The following is an 18,370-nucleotide window of genomic DNA, read 5'->3' on the forward strand; positions in this document are numbered from 1 at the left end:
TTAAACCAGCTTAGAGCGGTTCATCTCCTGTTGTTTACAGCTAGTGAATTTTGGTGTGTGGTAAATACTGCACATACAAGTGATACAAGGTTTATAAGATGACCTGTCAACCACTTTGAGTATCTGAGTTTTGGTCTTCACACAGTGTTTGAAGTGACACTTAACTCAGCCCTTGATATTGATGTTTCAATTAATGACAGGTATAACCAGTTGTTTTTGCCAGGCAGTTTCTAATAAAGTCAGTCATATTGATGTGTATTACTAATGAGAATGTGCCAGAGCAAATAAATCACTTTGAGTAGTGTGGTTAAGATGGCATTTAATCTATATGCACTATATAAAATAAAGGCAAGAAAGCATCAACCTTTGTTCTGTTGCCTTGAGAAAAACTTCTGAGGCAGCCTGAAGGCATAAATTGTGTAACCCTTTAAAACAACAATGCTGAAAAAACATGTTTTGACACTTCATTGAGTAGGTGAATTTTTAACATTTAGCCTCAGCCCTGTATAGTGCCCTAGATTAGTTTTTAGATTTTTTATCACCTGCATTTCTCAGTTTATATTATGGCTGTTTTTTATACAATTAACAACATGGCATTCATTCACTCAGTGTCATTAAGTCAAAGTGTGCTGAATGTCCTAAATATTATGTACATGTCAGAGGTGGATGTGATATACAGGTACACATACACATACATACATACATGTATACATGTACACAGAGCGATGGAGCATAGTGTAAAGGATAAAAACAAGGACAAAGGACAAGGACAAAAAATGAGACAAAAATACTCTAGTTAAGAGAAACTTATTTAATTTGAACAAGCCCCAAAAAGTTTGCGCAGAGCTCCAGGGTCAGGAACTTACATAAAGAAATAGACAGGGACAGGGGGAAAATAGACCCTTTTCTCAAACAATCATTGGCTATCAGGACTTGATCATCACATTGATTGGTTTTTACATTACTTCACTGTTTATGGGTAGATGGTACTTCTGTCCAGTAGTTGCAACACCCCTTTGCTTCAATACACAAACAATTCAGCAGATAAGGTAATAAAACATATCATGCAGGTCTCTCTACCTCTTGTTCTCTTACATAATCTTAAATGCATGCACAAATAAAAAAAATCTTTTAAATGTATCACTTGGAATGCAGAATATATTAAATCAATTCATGTCATCACTCATTCTATTCCCCTCATCTCTTTCTGACTTCAAAAGGAGAGAAAGGCCTCCCCTGCTCCTATAATCACACAAAATGAAGGTGCTTGTCTCTTCACAACTGTTGATGTCAACTGATAGTGCCTTCTTTGCTGATCAAACCAATTATTCAGACATTATCAGGGGATACATAAGAAATATGAAAAAACAAGTTTTAAAATGTATTAATGAATATTCTCCAACAATATAGATTCAAACAATATAGATGTAAAAAATGAAAACTCTTGAACCTCTTCTTATTTTCACACCTCCTTTCACACCTCCAGGGACTTATTTATCACCCATGACAAATTTAGGGAATATATATTAGGAATATTTGACAGTGTGAATAGGGTGTTTTTCATTTATGATTTATGGCTATGTAAACCATGTTATCCTTCATATATGTTGAATGGATTTTAGGATGGCAGACCGCATGCTCTTTTCTGTTTGGGGTGCAAATATTTATTAAGCAAAGCAAGGCAAGGCACGTTTATTTGTATAGCACATTTCAACAACAAGGTCATTCAAAGTGCTTTACATAAAACATAAAAGCAACATAAAAAAGTTCATTCCAATATCAGTGGAAACTGAAATAACACCATGTTATATTTCAAATTTATCTGGTAGAAATTTGAGTAATACATAATTTGGTACACAAAATTACAAAACAAAATGACCAGGAAAGTCCTGAAGATTGACAAATCACTAATAAGTAGTTCCTGATTTACTGACTCAAAAACTACATAATGTTCAGTCAATAGAGAACAGACTTGAACATACTATCTTTTAAGAAACAGTAAGTAATGATAAGATAATCATGAAATACTGAGGGATTACTTCTCAATATGGTGTACTGCTTCACTTGAGAAGGCACAAAAAGGGTGCATTACTCATTATATATAACAAGCACAACATGGATTATGAGTGGCAATAAAAGATCATAAGGACTACATTTTTTCCTTTTCCCTAATAGGCAGATAGGTAGGAGTGTCCGGATAACTGCATCATAGTCACTTAAGTGGGTTTCACTCAGCTTTCTTTTTAAAAATGTTTAAATAGTGAATACAAATCTTGTGTGTACAATGATCATTATTAGAGAAGTCTGTCCTGATAAAAGCCTTTCATTTTATCAAACATTTTCAACGTAAGACCAAATGTCAGTACATCAATTTTCAAGACAATCTTACTGATAATACCGGGTTCAGGATTTCATGAAACCTGCACATTAGGCAAAGTATCCCCAGAGAAACACATTAACAGCCAGTAGTAGCAGGGCGTTAACACTGCAGACTCTACTCCAGAATGGCTCCTCCTGTAGAGAGTTTAGTTCACTGTTTTCAATCACTGGAGATACAGAGCCAGAGCTCGGACCTGTCAGACCACATAGCCACAGAGCAGCTCTCCGCCACCAGGAATCTGGCAAAAGTTCAGAGTCAGGGCTGTAGTCAGAGTTCACTGGGTCAGAGATCATGCGAGGACCTGTAAGGTCGATCCGAGGCTCCTGGCTATATCTGGACCACCAAGTCAACCGGTACAGCTGGACAGGAGAAGAGGAGATCCAGCACATATGTGTTAAGTGTTTTTGCTTGACAGACTAAAATTCCAATCCACTTACATGTAGTACAGGTTCACATTCGTATGTGGACTTGCCTTTTTCCACTGCAAGTTCCTGTTACTAAATTTCAGCACTCCTCAGCAGGTGACACTAAACGCAAGTTCCAAAAACTTTCATATTGAAAATCAAGCACACCTTTATGAAGAATGTAATATTCCATACTTTCAGGGACTAATGACAGTGCTGTAAATCATTTATATGTAAAAGTCCTACATTCTAACTTTAAGCTCATGTGCAATACAGATGACAGAATATCACTGTAAATGTCTCTGTCCTTCTGTACATGTGTTTCTCAATTTAAAGATGAGAAGAGAAAGATAATGAATGTATGACATGTTCCTTACATGTTCTTTAGGTATTGGTGTAGTGGTCAAGCTGACACCAACAACGATAAGGCAAGTGAGAGCCAACAGGATAAGAGCAAAGTACAGGTAGTGGACATTAGCCAGGATAGCAGGCCGATGATCAGGCTGACCACAGGAAGGAGCTATATAGGAGAACTCCAGAACCATGCGGATTAGTCCCACCACTAGTCCAGTCATGAGACCCCAGAATGCACCCTGAGACACACACACATACACACAAATATTAGTTTTAATGTGGCCGTCTTGTAGATGTGCCCAGTGTCAAAATCCTAATACCTTTGTTAAGCTTGATTTATAGTTATACATTAAGGGCTTACAGCAAAACTGATGTGCGCCTTCTGAAATATGTAAATACATGTTGGAGCTATGGAGATACCAAGTGGAGAGTGCAGGAACTGTAACTAGCTGCTTGTGTTTTCTCCCTCTGTTTCTGATACGGGTAGAGATTGTCCATGATCAAAGCGAAACAGTTTACTGTAAGGAATACGAGAGCATGATGAAGCCAACGACAAACTATACATCTGTCCAGTGTTGCAGAAGTGCTATCAAAGTAGTTAATTCCAACACTGAACCATAAATGACAAGCTACTTTCTACTCTACTCTTTAATAGGAGTTGTGTAATTGTGTCATGAATAAATCTGGTTTTACACCTACAGGGTCCAGCTTCCTAAATTAATTAATTAGTGTCTACTCCAGGGGTATTCAATTAGATTTCAAGAGGTCTAGTTAGAGAAAATTTCCTGAAGCAAAGGTCCGGAACATCAAAACGACAAACTTGCGTTATCATTCAGTACTATAACCTATAGTTGTATCAACACATGTTTTTAGTCAACAACGGACTGTCAAATCAAATAATATTTCAGTCAGTTTTCACATCAAACTGGAGGGATAATAAATAATAACTATTCAAATAATACATTCTAAATTTAAGTAAACTAAAGTGCCTAATTTTTAGAAAAAATGTAATAAAAAGTGTAGCTTGAAGTGATGAAGTGTAGTCTTAACCAATTTTATAATAAACACTCAACACATCATAACAAATGAACAGCTGTAATGCCTCCTCTTCTCTTTCATTTCCTCTTACAGAGCTACCACTTTCCTACTTTCTGTTGTTCAGTGAGAAACGTGAGCTCCAGCTAGCATATTGGAGATCTATGAGATATTCTGGTTTTGAACTGCCCGTGGGAGGAATGTACATGTAAAAATCTGTACATTCTTGATTAAAAGTCATGTGAAATCTCTTTTATCTTTCGTCTCCTCAATTCAGGTGTGTTTCCAAAACGTCTCTGGTGAATCTCGCGGACTCGACGCGCAAGCATCGGTATGCACAGATTTGATTGGCTCAGCAGCGTCACATGAGACGATTGGAGCCCATGCGATTGGTCTGTGAGTTTCCTGGTCCTCTAAACCAGTACAGTAAATGCTAGAAAAGCTGCGCGGGTTAAAATAGAAACGCTCCGTCACGAGGTAGTAAGTCTCAATAATAAATGTGCTGTAGGTCGGTGGCTGGGTCCGGATCCGGACCGCGGTCCGCCTATTAGTGACCTCTGGTCTACTCCAATAAGGTAAATTACTACAAACTGACACACTCACATGCTCCTTTCCATATTTATTGATAATAAGGAAGCTTGAGTGTAAAAAATGTTTATGCTTGCGTGTGGGTGACAAGAACTCTCACAAAATGACAGAATGATCTTTGGTCTTTCTTGGGTAGGTTAAGATGGGGAAATTGTTATGTAAGATATGTGTGTGTGTGTGTGTGTGTGTGTGTGTGTGTGTGTGTGAGAGAGAGAGAGCGAGAGAGACCTACCTGCTCATTGGCACGTGGCCAGAAGATAGCCATTAGGAATACAGCAGTAATTGGCGGAGCTAGAAAGCTGGTCACTGACTGGATATAATCAAACAGCTGTCCACTATTGGCTGTTTGGATGACTGGAATCCACAACAGACTAACACATACCAAGAACAGGATGAAAACCCTGAAAATACACACCATGTTATTATTATGTCAGCTTTGGTTAAGTTCAAAAAGAGAGGAAAGTTTCAGAAACGTGGTTGGCGGTTCAATCCCTGGCTCCTCCAGTCTGCACGAAAATTGTTGGGCTTCTGTAAATAACATCATAGAGTATGGTCTAGACCTGCTCTTTTATGAAAAGCGCTGTGAGATAACTGTTGTTGTGATTTGGTGCTATATAAATAAAATTGAATTGAATAGGGACCTCGCACTGTTCATGCTCGGGCCCTAAAAATCCCTTCAGTTTCAATAGGAACCTCGCACGGTTCGTGCTCGGGCCCTAATAAAGCCGGTTATGGCTTCAGTTAACAGATTTGCTAACTATGTAAGATTTTATTGGACTCTATTTTTTTTAACCCACAGATGTGGCACAGATATGTGTGCTAGTTCTCAAAATTTCACTATTCACAAATATGTATTGTTACATTTGTGTTGTGTAAAATCATATCCACAAAAATAGTGTGGGATTTTTACATGTGAAATGGGTTTTGCACTTTTCTGGATCACTGTCTAACAATTTGTGGGTCACGTTACATTTGTGAATTCCCTTTCTGAAATTTGTGGAATTTTGCCCAATCTCTATCTCGGAAATCTGTAGAAAAATTCACAAATATCTCACTATCCACAAACATGTATTTTTGTTTGTATTGTGTAAAGTCATATCCACAAAAATATAGTGTGGACAATGCAGCTGAGATGAACGCTGTTTTTATTATTATTCAAGTCATGTAATTGACATGACAAATGATCAACTGAGTGTGCGAGTTACCAGGAGCTACTCTCCATAGCTCCGGTAGGCTGATGTTTTCTTCTGTGCTGCAGTGTTTTGAACAGAGGATCTGCAGAGCACCCTCTGGTGGGCAAACTATAGAACACTCATGACATGAGGGAAGGATCCGACTGTTTCTTTTTAATGGTCATAAATCGGCTGTTATAAACACAGATGCACCTTATATCGGCCAATAATATCTGCAAATTATACATCGGTCAGGCTCTAAAAATTTGCGAGCCACCCACAGAGGGACAGAAGGCTCACGCCAACACACACAGAGTCACAGTGCAGAGAAAGAGATAGAGAGAGTTTGGAAAGACCATTTTTTGACAGCCATATATTCTTTTCCACAATTTTTGCAGGATAGTCTTTGATTGATATGGTTCATATTAGCATCACTACCTTCCAACAATCATGAGTTCCCTCTCTGAAGCTTTAGGCCTGGCTCTGTGGTAGAGGTCCAGTGTAAACAGAGTGGAGCTGCTGTTAAAGATGGAGGTCAGAGATGACATCAGAGCAGCTAACATCACTGCCAGCATCAGACCACGAAGACCTGCACAGAGAGAAGGATCAAAAGATTGTGTTAGAAGTTGACAGAAGTTGTGTTGGTGAACCATCAGGTGAATAATTCTGATGTTTACATACTACTATCCAGGGTTCTAAAAATCTATTATTTTATTATTAAATAATCCATTTACACAGGGGAAAACCAATAATGATGCAGAAGCAATTAAAAGCACAACAAACAAAAATTCGATCAATGTCTGAGTATGTCAAATAGAAAAGTTAATAATGGTTTCACTGATTTGTTGTTGTTGTTTGTCAGACACTTAACTTTAAGGGACAACATCCTGATACCAATATTTCATATCTGTTTTGTCATGTGGGAGGACTTCAATAAAAAAAAAAACCTTACAACTGGGCGTGTCTAACCTGAATCTGTTGGCCAACCAAGGTGACCATTATCCTAAATCAGGGGTCTGCGAATAAGTCTGGCATCGGGCCAAAATTTTTTCAAGCTGTTACATGATGGGCCAGAACATAGTTAAATTATTTCACACCCTTTCCTACTCGTGTGCTCATTTAGCTCAGTCAGTAGAGTATAGCACTCCCACTAGGAGAGCTGTATGATCAATCCCCTTTTCTCCCTTGTAAACAAATTGATTATAGGACACTTTTGCACATGCTCACAATACAGCATTTGCTGAAGTGCATGCGCGCGTCCTGGTGTTTGATCCGCATTCATAAACCTATGGACTGGAATGGTATTTTCTGTTCCATGAGAAAATCCAGGGGAATCACACGTTTACTGATGGCTTTTTCAGAGGTGTGTCAAACGTCCTTCAGAACTTCTCAAAGTAAAAGCTCTCGATAAACTCAACATGCACCATTGCTGCAAAAACGTTGCCGCAATTTTATTTTGTAGGTACAATCACTTAATCACTTAAGAGGAAGTGATTATGTGAGTAACGGTTGCTGTCATGACTGAGATCTATTTCAGCACCAGCCGCTATCAATCTATTTATTTTTTATTTTTCTCCTATCAAAGCAATCTGACTATGGGCCAGATATTATTGCTAACGGGCCAGTTCTTGCCCATGGTCCACCTATTGCCGACCACTGTCCTAAATTATGATTGGCTATCTGCTGGGTCAGCAATGGGAACCAACCAACAGATGAGTTTTTGAATGGGCGTTGTTTTTTGTATGTAGCAGTGGCGGAAGTAGTATTCAGATCTTTTCTTAAGGGGCTATATGTAGTTTTCAGCGACCTCTAGCAGAGTAGTTTCAGATTGCAACCGCTACCTTCAAAAATGTGTTCTTGTGCACATGCTGGAGTCACAACAGAGGCAGACACACCGGAGGCAGCTTTACATAATATGCTGGAAACTGAGGGAAAATCAAGCACAACATAAGAGTGGTATTTAAAAGGCTGACGATGAACTCCTTCATGCCCATTGCATGATATTACATTAACTGTTTTTAGCCGACATGATATGTTGGTGTTAGCTCGCCTGCCAGCTTTTCTTTTGTCTATATGTGTATTTTTCATCAGAGGCTTAGCAGTGTAAACATTAAAAGTATGGGATGATAACCAAAATGGTTAGTGAACTAGACTGAATATCATAAATGAGATTGTTGCCATGCTTTATAACAGTTACACCACAGAAAGTAATCTTAGTGTAGTGAATGGGTCTTCCACTGTGATGTTCTCCTGCGCTGTTACGTTATTGTATATGGGTGACATAAGTTACAGCAACTGAGAAGAAGCTGTATACCTGATTATAGGTAAAATGACTAAATTAAACGTTATGAAGCAAACAGCGAAAAATCTGTGCTAAAGTAGCTGGCTGCCTCTGGCATGCAAAGCAGAGGCAGCCAGCTACTTTAGCACTGTACTAGTCTATAGTTATAGGCTAGTAGCTCTTCAGCCCTCTCTAGTGGCTCCTCAACTTCATCAAAAAAATTTAAATGAATAACTTTTTCATATTTACATTTTTCTATCATTGTTTTTCAGCCTAATGTCATCCTAGAAGTATTCAATATAAAAACATGTAGAATATACTTCCCCGCGACCCTGTACGCAGGATAAGCGGTTGACGATAGATGGATGGTAGCATATACTATGAAATAAAATTAACACTTCATCTTAAAAGCGGTGTCTTGAGTGGGAAGCCTGTTGCAAGATGCTGATGTGTGTGTGTGTTAGTTTCTGTTTGAGCACTTAGGCTCAGTGTATGACTGGTGAATGCAGATGTAGTGTAAAAGTGCTTTGAGTGGTTGAAAAGACTAGAAAGGTGCTATACAGAGCATTTACATTTAACTATGGAGAGGTTGTTCCAGACAGGACATGACAGCCAGGCTTTATCACCCAAAACAATAAGCTCACAACCTGATTTACTGCCAAGTAGGATTTGAACTTTTAAACTTTTTAATAAAGATTTTTGCTTTGGAAATATGTAAAATAAAAGTACTGTAACCACAACTATACACTAACAATGTAATGTCTATTTAGAATAATAAAGCAGTCACCTTTCATACTACTTCTGTAGTTTATTTTTCCAAAGTGCTTATAAGTTTTATAAGCAGAAAATGTTATGTAGGCTCCATCACGAGTCAGATGTTTCTTCTTTCTTTAAAATGTTAAACCATTTCTCAGATTGTAAAGAAAGAATAACACCGGTACAAACATTAAAACTATCTTACAGTTGTGGCCTTTCCTCTGTCACTGCTGCAGTGGTCTGAGTCTGTGTGACGGCCCCATGTTTGGGCCCTCTCTTGTTCTTTGTATCTTTCTGTGTTTTGTCCATTTAATCCAGGTAATTGGTGGGTGGAGTTGTACCTGGTGTGAGATGCAACACACCTGAGCAGGCGGGCCTCAGGTGGCTATAAAGGAGCCTGTTTGATGATTTGACTCCCTCTTCTCCTGGCCTGCCGACTGATTCTGTTCTGTTTGGTTCTTTGTGTTCTACACCCACCCACACACTCCACTCACACATACACTGCATCCTGATCTGACAGACACATACAATTGTATATTTTGCTTAATTTACTTATTAAGATCTCTATTATTTTCAGACTGTGTGGTTTCCTGCTTTTGTCACCCAATGTTGAGCCAGGTTGTGACAAACTGGGGGATGGTCCGGGATCCAAAACCATTTGGTAATGTTGAATCTTGCCTACTGTGACAAAAATGGGGTTTTGTCCATTTTCTTTCTGGTAAGTTTTTCCAATGCAGAGTTAGAAATTGTTGGTATTCTGCTGTTATTACTAGTACTGTTGGTTTCACTCTTTTGCACTAATCTGCCTTAGTAAAAGTTTGGGGCTGGCCTTTGGAGGATAGTGAGTCTCATGTATGAAGTAAGTTGTTAAACTGGGTGTAATGCTAAGTACTAGTTTTGGGAAGCCTCATCGTCTGGAGCTTTGGTTGTTGAGTTTCTGTTGTCACTTTTGATTGGTGTGGTTAGGGTTGGAGCTTTAGTGCGGTCATGTGTAGGACTAGCAACAGTTGGAGTTGGAGCTTTCCCTGGTAGGATGAACACTTCTCCTTTGGGATTCGTTCATAATATCTTGGTAGTGTTGCAGTGAACACGTTAGAGCAGTTCTCTTGGGGGCACATCCCTGGACTCGAGGGGGTTGCTGTTTGTGCAGTTGCCTTTCTCGCTCAGGTGGTTGTTGGTGCATAAGTACCCACTGTAAGTAACTGCATGAAGACTACGGTTGAGGTTAATAAGTTTCTGGGTAAGTAGCTAGTGGGAAGGCTCTGAGTTTATATTTTTTGCACACCGGATTTTGTCTTATGGCCACTGTTGCCAGGGGCGGCTGTGGCTCAGGAGGTAGAGCGGGTTAGCTGTTAATCGGAAGGTTGGCGGTTCAATCCTTGGTTGCGTGTCGAAGTGTCCTTGGGCAAGATACTGAACCCTGATTTGTATGAATGAGTGTGAATGTTAGTTTCCGTTTGAGCACTTAGGCTCAGTGTATGAATGTGTATGACTGTTGAATGCAGATGTAGTGTAAAAGCACTTTGAGTGGTTGAAAAGACTAGAAAGGCGCTATACAAGTACAGAGCATTTACATTTACCTTTGTTCGGTCTTCATCTGAGGAGCTTTTGAATAGTTGTACGTTGTAAAGATTAAAGATGACTAAAGATGAACTTTTGAAGCTCACTGACTATTATTGTATTAATGTTGGAGAAAAACAGTCAAAGGAGGAAATTAAAGGAGTAATAATAATAATAATCCTTATTTGTAGAGCACTTTTCAAAAACAAGTTACAAAGTGCTTTAACAAGTGTAAAGAATAATATAAAAAAAACAAGATAAGAGCATGAAAAATTAATATAAAATTAGTAAAATAAAAGGGATAAAATAAAGTCAAATAAGATCGGGAAAGGCTCTCCTATAAAAGTATGTTTTAAGAAGGGACTTAAAAGAGTTCACTGACTCAGCCGACCTGATTTCCTCGGGCAGGCTGTTCCAGAGCCTCGGGGCCCTGACAGCAAACGCTCTGTCCCCTTTAGTTTTCAGTCGAGACTCTGGAACAGACAACAGACCTCTGCCCGAGGATCTCAAGGTACGTGCTGGTGTGTGTGGGACTAAAAGTTCAGAAATATAACAAGGCGAGAGGCCATGAAGAGCTTTAAAAGTAATAGAATAGAATAGTAATAGAATTTTAAAGTCAATTCTAAAACATACTGGGAGCCAGTGTAATGAAGCTAAAATAGGAGTAATGTGGTCATATTTCTTTGTTCTGGTTAAAAGCCTGGCAGCTGAGTTCTGGACAGTCTGGAGTCGATCAATAGATTTTTGGGTTAAACAGGTGAAAAGGCTGTTGCAATAATCCAGGCGTGATGAGATGAAGGCTTGTAAAATGGTCTCGGTGTCCTTAAAAGTTAACATAGATCGAATTTTTGCTATATTTCTAAGTTGATAAAAACATGATTGAACAAGCTTTGTGGTGTCCTGCTCGAAATTTAAATGACTATCAAACCAAACACCAAGGTTCTTTGCCACAGGCTTAATGTGATTTACTAGGGAACCAGCAGATGGCAGTATTTGATTTGCCATCTGCTGAGACCCGATGACCAGGATTTCTGTTTTGTCTGAGTTCAGCTGGAGGAAATTATTTGACATCCATTTTTTAACTTCACAAAGGCAGTTGTTAAGTGAACTCAGCATTCCAGGGTCTGTGGATCTGACGGGCAAGTATATTTGTGTGTCATCAGCAGGGACGTGCACAGGAATTTTGAAGGGCAGTTGCTCTGACCTGAAAAAAGGCACTAAACACAGTATCCAAAATGTATTAACAATATAAATGTCACCAAAATACATATGAGAAAAAGAGTTCCTTATATTATTGTTTATTGTTTTTTTTAATCTTTTTTTTTTTTTTCCTTTTTTTTAATTTGAAAATAATCTAGATTGAATTGACAGATGGGGAAAACTCGCTTCTAATAAAATATAAAATAAAAAAACGCTTAGATTTTGGAAAAAAATACAATCCTTTTTTAACCTTTTGGCTTCCCGTACATTCAGTTGCGCTTCTAGCTCGTATTCACTTCTGTTGGTACGTATCACGTATGGTAACTGGGCAAAACTACGCATGATTTGTTGTAGTATGATTGCATAAAGGAAGGAAACAGGAATTCCGGTAGGGAACAGAATCGACTGACGTGCAGGCAGCGCTGCAGCAGTGCAGCCACTTAAACAGAGTTTGCCCTTCCCCTACTGACTTTCACTTTCGGTGCCCGAATGGAAGTGAATGAGGCTTTGCGATCGCGATTATTTTTTTATTTTTATTTTTTTTCTCGGAAGGGCGAGTCGGAAGGGCAACTTGAGTCAGGAAAGGCAAACGGGCAGTTGCCCGGGCAACCAGAGCAACCCCCCTGTGCACGTCCCTGGTCATCAGCATAAATATGAAAAGAAATGCCATGTTTATGGATAATATGTCCAAGGGGAAGCAGATACAAGGAAAACAAAATGGGTCCTAAGACCGACCCCTGAGGCAAACCATATTTAACTGGACAGAATGAGGAGACATAGTTGTTTACAAACACACAAAACTTCCTATTTGACAGGTAGGATGAAAACCATTCTAAGGCAGTACCAGAGATCCCCACCCAGTGCCTCAGTCTGTCTAACATGATGTTGTGATCAATGGTGTCAAAAGCAGCGCTAAGGTCCAGGAGTACCAGGACTGAGCACATACCTTCATCAGCAGACATAAAAAGGTCATTGGTGACTTTAAGCAAGGCAGTCTCAGTGCTGTGGTACTTCCTAAAACCAGACTGAAACTTTTCAAATAATTTGTTATTTTCCAGTACAGTGAGCAGCTGTTTGGACACAATTCTTTCTAGAATCTTTGCAATAAAAGGCAGTTTTGAAATTGGTCTAAAATTATGTGGGAGGGAGGGATCTAAACCAGGTTTCTTTAAAAGTGGGTCCACGCAAGCCGTTTTAAAATAATCAGGGACACAACCAGTAGATAGGGAGCTGTTGAAAACAGAGATGAAATGGGGCCCCACAGAATCTATTACTTTCAGAAAAATTTTGTAGGTATTACATCAAGTGGGCTGGAGGACACTCTCATTTGTGATACTGTTTTTAAAAGCTCAGACAAGTCGATGGGATAAAACTGGTTAAAACTCTCTTGTTGCTGGTGAGGAACCTCTGAGTAAGAGGCCGCGGGGGTAATAGAGGCTCTGATTGACACCACCTTATTGGTAAAGTAAGATAAAAACAATTCAGTCATCATTACTTCCAGCTGAGGCACAAGGAGGGGTTGGGTTTACCAGCTGATCCACAGTCTTAAACAGAAACCTGGGATTGTGTTTATGTGTAGTAATGAGTTCAGAAGAATAGTGTGTTCTCGCATCCTTAACCATGTTATTGTAGTTAATTAATTAATCCTTCAGACTGAGGTAATGGACTTGGAGACTGGATTTTTTACATCTGCGCTCTGCTTTCCTGCATTCCCTTTTGAGGCTGCGAATGCTGTCATTTATCCAGGGTTGCTTACTAGCTTTAGACGTAGGCCTAACCTTTAGAGGAGCAGTAATATTTAGTGACAGCAAGCAGATATGATTGAAGTGATCGACCAGATTGTTGGTGTTGGAATCAGACAGGTGTTGGCTTTGGCTCTGAAAGAATGTGCAAAACTTTGAAACACTTTGTTCATTAAAGATGCGAGAACACACGGAGCTTGGTGAGGCATGAGTAATAGGTGAATCGCAGCTAAAAACAATACATCTGTGGTCAGATATGGTCATGTCCACCAATTCCACAGAGGAAACGCTGACACCCAGGGTAAAAACCAAGTCCAGTGTATGACCACGGTTATGTGTTTGCCCTTTGACATGTTGTTTGAAGTTAAAAGAAGTGGCCATATTTAAAAAGTTAGTTGCATTAACATTGGTGGGGTCATCAACATGAATATTAAAATCGCCACAAAGAACAATTCTGTCATAATTTAAAACCAGAGTAGCTAAAAATTCATAAAAATCCTCCACGCAGCTTTGGGGGGCGATAAATTATAACAAATATGATAGGTTGCAGCCCTCCAACTTTAAGAATGAGAACTTCAAAGGAGTTAAACTCATCACAGCGTACTTGATGACATTTAAAATTTTCCTATACACGCTCACTAGCCCACCACCACGACCACTGACCCTCGGTTGACTAAAACAATCATATTGAGGCGGACACAGTTCAGCTAGCTGGCTATAGTCATTCATCTGCAACCAGGATTCAGTTAAAAACATAAAATCTAGATTTGCAGACAAGATAAAATCATTTAAGATAAAAGTCTTACTTGAAAGTGATCTCACATTGCACATCCCACACAGAAATAATAGTAATCTCTTAAGGATTAGGACAACTGCACCAACTCCAGCACCCAGAACAAACTCATTAAAATAGCCATTTTAAATGAGTTTGTTCTGGGTGCTGGAGTTGGTGCAGTTGTCCTAATCCTTAAGAGATTACTATTATTTCCGAAATGTGCACATCCCACACAGAAATAATAGTAATCTCTTAAGGATTAGGACAACTGCACCAACTCCAGCACCCAGAACAAACTCATTTAAAATAGCCATTTTAAATGAGTTTGCTCATTTAAAATAGCCATTTTAAATGAGTTTGCTCATTTAAAATAGCCATTTTAAATGAGTTTGTTCTGGGTGCTGGAGTTGGTGCAGTTGTCCTAATCCTTAAGAGATTACTATTATTTCTGTGTGGGATGTGCACATTTCGGTTTACTGGTCTATGCGTGATGATGACAGGAATTTGAAGTCTTTGGTCTTAGTCATTCACGTAAATCATGTGTGGACCACACCACATGCTGTATGTGCGCAGCTAACATTTCTGAGCCCCGTTTGTTTGGGTGAAGTCCGTCTGTCTTAAAAAGAGACTTCTTTGCCAGAAAATATTAAAATTATCCACATAACACACACGGGGCTGCTGTGGCTCAGGAGGTAGAGTGGGTTGGCCGTTAATCGGAAGGTCGGTGGTTCGAACCCTGGCAGCTGTTCCGCCAGTGTATGAATGTGTGTGAATGCTAGTTTCCATTTGAGCACTTAGGCTCAGTGTATGAATGTGTATGACTGGTGAATGCAGATGTAGTGTAAAAGCGCTTTGAGTGGTCGAAAAGACTAGAAAGGCGCTATACAAGTACGGAGCATTTACATTTACGATGAGCAACTGCTTAAGACCTACACCGCGACCAACTGTGGGAATGGGACCAGAGATAAAAACGGACTTTCCACACTGCTTTAAAAAGTTAAAACGACGGTTAAAATCTGATTTTGTCAGCTCAGACTGCTGAAGAGCTGTGTCATTTGTTCCGACATGGACTATCACTCTTGTGATGGAGGACGGGAGCGATGGCATCAGGTCCTGGAGTTTTTTTAAAATGTCAGCCGTGGTGGCACCGGGGAAGCAGTGAGTGGTAGCGTTAAAGAAACGGATGTTTCTGGTTATGGAGTCACCAATTATTAGTGTGGTTGGGGAGAAAAGGGGACGAGGAGTTGTGGGGTTCCAGAGCAGGACTGAGCAGAATCTGCTTCAACACTGCGTGCGGACTGAGGATGGAGTGTGTGAGCTGCCGAGTGTTGTTGAAGTAGCAGTAACATACCTGAGAGAAGGGCTACCCGACGGTGCAGGGTAGAGACTGCCTCCGGAGCGTCTGAGCACAGCCTCCTTCAGGATCCTACGTCGGGAAGCGGAGGTTTTTGACAAGGATGACGGCCGCCGATCAGGCCCAGTGGCAGACCGGCGGCCCAGTGCAGGAGATGTAGCCGGTGAAGGAGATGCAACAGTGTCTGTAGGCACTGTGCGCCGAAAGAGATCCGTATCAGGGAGACTCGAAGCCACAGGTGCATCAGCTGGATGGACCGGAGTGTCGTTAGACAGGGCTGCATAGCGATTGGAGAGGCCGATGTGCGGAGGAGAGGCAGCCCCATCCGACCACCACTTCAGCCCAGGTTGACTGATGCTTTGGAGTCGAGCAGGATGAAAGCCTGGGAAGGCTAGAGGGGTCCCATAACACGGTGTCCTGGATGTTAGCGGTTGCGCTAAGAGAAACAATCTGTTTGGCTTGTACTGAAGCCACATCCATAAAGCCAGTCAGCAGGGAATCTTTCTCTTTGAGTTCCCCTGAAAGTCGTCGGATGTCTTCCATAAGGTCAGCAATCTTCTTGTTCGCTTTCTTAAGGAGTGTGCAGTCCTCCTTTGTTGCGATCAGTAGCGTTGATCGCGAGTGAGGTCTGCTTTAATGGAAAATGGTATACACCGCTAACCTTGCTGGCGCTTATGGAGCTTCTCAACCCCAAAAACGTTTGAGCACAATTTCAATTCCTCACCAACTTTTGTAAAACTGCCAACATTCAGCTCTACACAGTTGATTTCTTGCCTCAAAACCTCTCAAATTTGTATTTAGTGATGAAGTAGTGTACAAAACTTGTAAAAACCAAAAACAATCTTTTAGCCTCTTTCTCTGCTGCTTCTTTGTGAGTAGTCTTATGGTGCTTTCAGACCAAAAGTGAAGCGAGCGTTCAGGGCGGTGAGTTTACATACAAAGTCAATGCAACGACGAGCCATAATGTTACAACTATAGTATTTTTGCATTGGCTAACATAAGCAACTGGTCAGTATTGGCCAGTGAGCTAATGTTATCTAATTTGAGAGCAGCACTAGGCAACACAGGCAAGGAAAAACTTCCTTTTAAGAGGCAGAAACCTCGAGCAGAACCATGGCTCAGGGTGGGCGGCCATCTGCCTCGACCGGTTGGGGGTGAGAGAGAGAGGAATAGAGAGAGAGAGAGAGCAGGAGAGGAATAGAGAGAGAGAGAGAGAGCAGGAGAGGAATAGAGAGAAAAAGAGAGGGATGTAAGGAGAGAGAGAGGGGAGGGAGGCAGCCTACACAATATACACACAGGTACAGACAGTGAAGGTGATGTTGCTATAGACTAAATGAAAAATGGTACAGATATTTATAATAGTGTTAATGGTAACAATCGTAATGTTAATGATTATAATAACAATAATAACAATAAGACTAGCAACAATAGTCGTTGCAGCAGAGGATGTCGAGCAGGAACACGGGGGCAGCAGGTGACCCGCAACCACAGATCCAGACTCCACAGCTCCAGAGCCAGAAAACCTGCAGGAAGTGATAGGAGAGAGGAGAGAGACGAGAAAGCACAAGACTACCAGAAAGGGGAGAAGTTGTGTAAGTAACATGCAATAATGGGATGAGGTTGCATACAGAGGGAGAGAAAGTAGAGGAGAGAGGAGCTCAGTGCATCATGGGAAATCCCCCGGCAGTCTAGGCCTATAGCAGCATAACTAAGGGATGGTTCAGGACTCACCTGAGCCAGCCCTAACTATAAGCTTTATCAAAGAGGAAAGTCTTAAGCCTACTCTTAAATGTGGAGATGGTGTCTGCCTCCTGAACCCAAACTGGAACCTGGTTCCACAGGAGAGGAGCTTGATAGCTGAATGCTCTGGCTCCAAGTCTACTTTTGGAGACTCTAGGAACCACAAGTAACCCTGCATTCTGGGAGCGCAGTGCTCTGGTGGGGTAGTAAGGTACTATGAGCTCTTTAAGATAAGATGGTGCCTGACCATTAAGAGCTTTGTAGGTAAGAAGAATGATTTTAAATTCTATTCTGGATTTTACTGGAAGCCAATGCAAAGAAGCTAAAACAGGAGAAATGTGATCTCTTTTCCTGGTTCCTGTCAGAACACGTGCTGCAGCATTCTGGATCAGCTGAAGAGTCTTAATGGACTTTGACTTTGTTAACATCTCCTTTATGGCCAAGGAAGATGTCCTCTCCTCTTGCACTGGTCTGAAGGGGTGTGACACCTAACAGGTCTTCACAGAACTCTCCCTTGTCCTTGTTGAAGAACCTTACAAAAACTAACAGCTGAGCAATGTCAGACACATCAGTGGACTCATCTACAGCTAAGCCTATGCATGGTGCCTTGTGAATTGCTTCATCCAGCTAAGCTAGCACATCCTGGGTTAATATTTCTTTTATTTGTGGCTGATGATGCTGATACAGGTATTTGCTTCTTTTTGTTTTCCCTCAAGTAAAGTTTCAGCTACTGCACTCATGCACTCCTTGACAACCCCTCCATCAGTAAATGTTTTTTTATGTTGACCCAAAATCCAAGCAACTTTAAGACAACATTCATTTGCACGTTGTTTGGCAGTGAATGACTGTGTTAGGATTCTGCTGGACTGATCATATTGGGCTTTTAGATTGTTTATTTTCTGTGCCCTCAGTCCGGATTTAAGTGAGTATGTTTGGTCAAAAGATTTGTGCTTTGTGTCATAGTAGCGCTTCACATTGCCACATAATCAGGACAGTCTCTGAACATATGAGACATACCCGTTTTGAACT

General features: G+C 40.5%; 1 protein-coding gene across 1 annotated transcript; it reads right to left on the reverse strand.

The window, feature by feature from the left end:
- Positions 1–1,677: 1,677 nt before the first annotated feature.
- Positions 1,678–15,651, reverse strand: LOC119901319 (sodium/glucose cotransporter 4-like). Its single transcript, XM_038716947.1, has 5 exons — positions 15,599–15,651; positions 6,372–6,522; positions 4,994–5,162; positions 3,162–3,377; positions 1,678–2,739 (listed from the first exon to the last, which is right to left on the reverse strand). The coding sequence occupies exons 2-5, from the start codon at positions 6,506–6,508 to the stop codon at positions 2,428–2,430; spliced, it is 834 nt and encodes a 277-aa protein (XP_038572875.1). The 5' UTR covers positions 6,509–6,522; positions 15,599–15,651; the 3' UTR covers positions 1,678–2,427.
- Between the last annotated feature and the right edge of the window lie 2,719 nt (positions 15,652–18,370).

Source organism: Micropterus salmoides, unplaced genomic scaffold (assembly GCF_014851395.1).
Source record: "Micropterus salmoides isolate LMB-PRFRI ecotype aquatic unplaced genomic scaffold, ASM1485139v1 Ms_hic_scaffold_13, whole genome shotgun sequence".
NCBI classification, from domain to species: Eukaryota; Metazoa; Chordata; class Actinopteri; order Centrarchiformes; family Centrarchidae; genus Micropterus; species Micropterus salmoides.

What these genes read in the sequence shown, in the direction of transcription:
- LOC119901319 (XM_038716947.1), bottom strand. Translation starts at nt 6,508, where the DNA reads ATGCTGGCAGTGATGTTAGCTGCTCTGATGTCATCTCTGACCTCCATC. An exon ending in GAACTCATGATTGTTGGAAG is followed by an intron (nt 5,163 to 6,371) that starts GTAGTGATGCTA and finishes GTGTATTTTCAG; the next exon opens with GGTTTTCATCCTGTTCTTGG. An exon ending in CACCAATACCTAAAGAACAT is followed by an intron (nt 2,740 to 3,161) that starts GTAAGGAACATG and finishes TCTCCTGTCCAG; the next exon opens with CTGTACCGGTTGACTTGGTG.